The following is a 1,506-nucleotide window of genomic DNA, read 5'->3' as shown; positions in this document are numbered from 1 at the left end:
ATTACAGGTTTTTCTAGTTGAACCTTTGTGCCCTCCTCACATAGTCACACTTCAGTCGCCGCTGCCATAAGTCGGTGACAATTGGTTCGGGACCACTTATCAACCGCAGCTTCGCGATCCATTTGACTCGACCTCGGTATCACCGCAAGACACTTCCAAGTACTACCATATTAATTTAATTTATAGGTGTCGAAGCTTCCGGCCTGCTGTGAGCAAGATTACTGTGATAAAACAAATGATACATAATTATCTTCACGGTAAAAATATTCGTCATGAAGGGCACAATTCGATTATTAAAACAAACCTTTCTAGCCTTTCTAGCGCTACTTTCCTTACAATTAGGTATGCACAAAACGGCAGTAGTATCACCATCTCACACATTTTCGGGGGTGCCCGGCACAGAACACTTTTGTGAATAACAATCACCATCGCATAAAAAACATTTATTCGCTAATTAACCAGCCCGCATAAGAAATACTGTGGACGGTTTTATTGTGCCAATTATTTGCGAAGGACAGATGGGCCACCAATTTTTATTTATTTATTAATTAATTTAACAACCTATTTATTTAATTCATAGAAACGTTCGTAATAAACGCAGTAGCTAGACGATTTTTCTCCACTATAATAAATTGCTAATGAAGAAGCGAAGATGAATTCTGGTGTGAAACAGTTCGCAGTGAAATGCGACGAAGTCACTCGCCAATAAATAAAAAAGACACTGCGAAAAATATTATACGCCGCACTTCTCAACATGCAGTAATGATGTTCGTTTCTCTTACGTGATGGTAGAGTGACACGCAGACGTCCCAAGGATTGCGGGCCACGTAGACATACTTCGCCTCTGGGTTAAGCGTTTCCAAGCGCAAGGGCAGGTGAGTGCAGAACGTACGCAGCGGTGCGTTGGTCGTGTGTTTAGCTGCGTCCACATGGTATTCGATGAACGGGGCCCGTTGCGTGAACTCCTCGTACGTGTCAAGTGGTTCCCCGCCATTGAGTATCAACTGAATGATGTACTGGACCCAGTGGGTGCCGCTCTTGGGGAATGACGCCTGCAGCAGGTCACCTTGCTGGGCCACGAACTGCAGAGCATTCCTGATGGATTCTGGAGTCGCGAAGGGGCACCGCGGCACGCCGTCAATGATTTGGGCGTAGGGCTTGAGCTGGTTCGCAGCCATTTCACTTCCGGTACTACTTTTCAAGCGCCTTTTTTTGGTTCTGCGGATATGAACAAACATTGGCCCATTAAGTACAGTATTCTTAACGGAGCACAAAATGTCGGTAATCGTAAAGAATGATTCGTTGTTAAAGAATAATGTGCATGGGTTGGCTTAAATAGGTCCTGCGGCCCAGACATCGTGGAGTTGCGCGATGGTGGTTTACATTGGCTGCTTGAGGATAAGAACTATAGCACATCAGATACATCAGGCGGATGTTCCTGCGGTACAAGATCAGAGCCTGACGAAAAAAAAAGCTTGCGAATAGAGGCATTACAAGATTGAGTAC

General features: G+C 44.8%; 1 protein-coding gene across 1 annotated transcript in view; it reads right to left on the bottom strand.

Annotated features, from left to right (window-relative positions):
- Window positions 1-1,203, bottom strand: part of LOC119462773 (sulfotransferase 1A1) — a 21,014-nt gene extending 19,811 nt beyond the window's left edge. Inside the window, exon 1 of the mRNA XM_049655128.1 lies at window positions 783-1,203. Coding sequence (XP_049511085.1) covers window positions 783-1,178 — 396 coding nt within the window. The 5' untranslated portion in view covers window positions 1,179-1,203. The remainder of the gene's footprint in view (window positions 1-782) is intronic.
- Between the last annotated feature and the right edge of the window lie 303 nt (window positions 1,204-1,506).

This window comes from Dermacentor silvarum, chromosome 8 (assembly GCF_013339745.2).
Source record: "Dermacentor silvarum isolate Dsil-2018 chromosome 8, BIME_Dsil_1.4, whole genome shotgun sequence".
NCBI classification, from domain to species: Eukaryota; Metazoa; Arthropoda; class Arachnida; order Ixodida; family Ixodidae; genus Dermacentor; species Dermacentor silvarum.
This window is presented reverse-complemented; position numbering and strand designations above follow the sequence as displayed.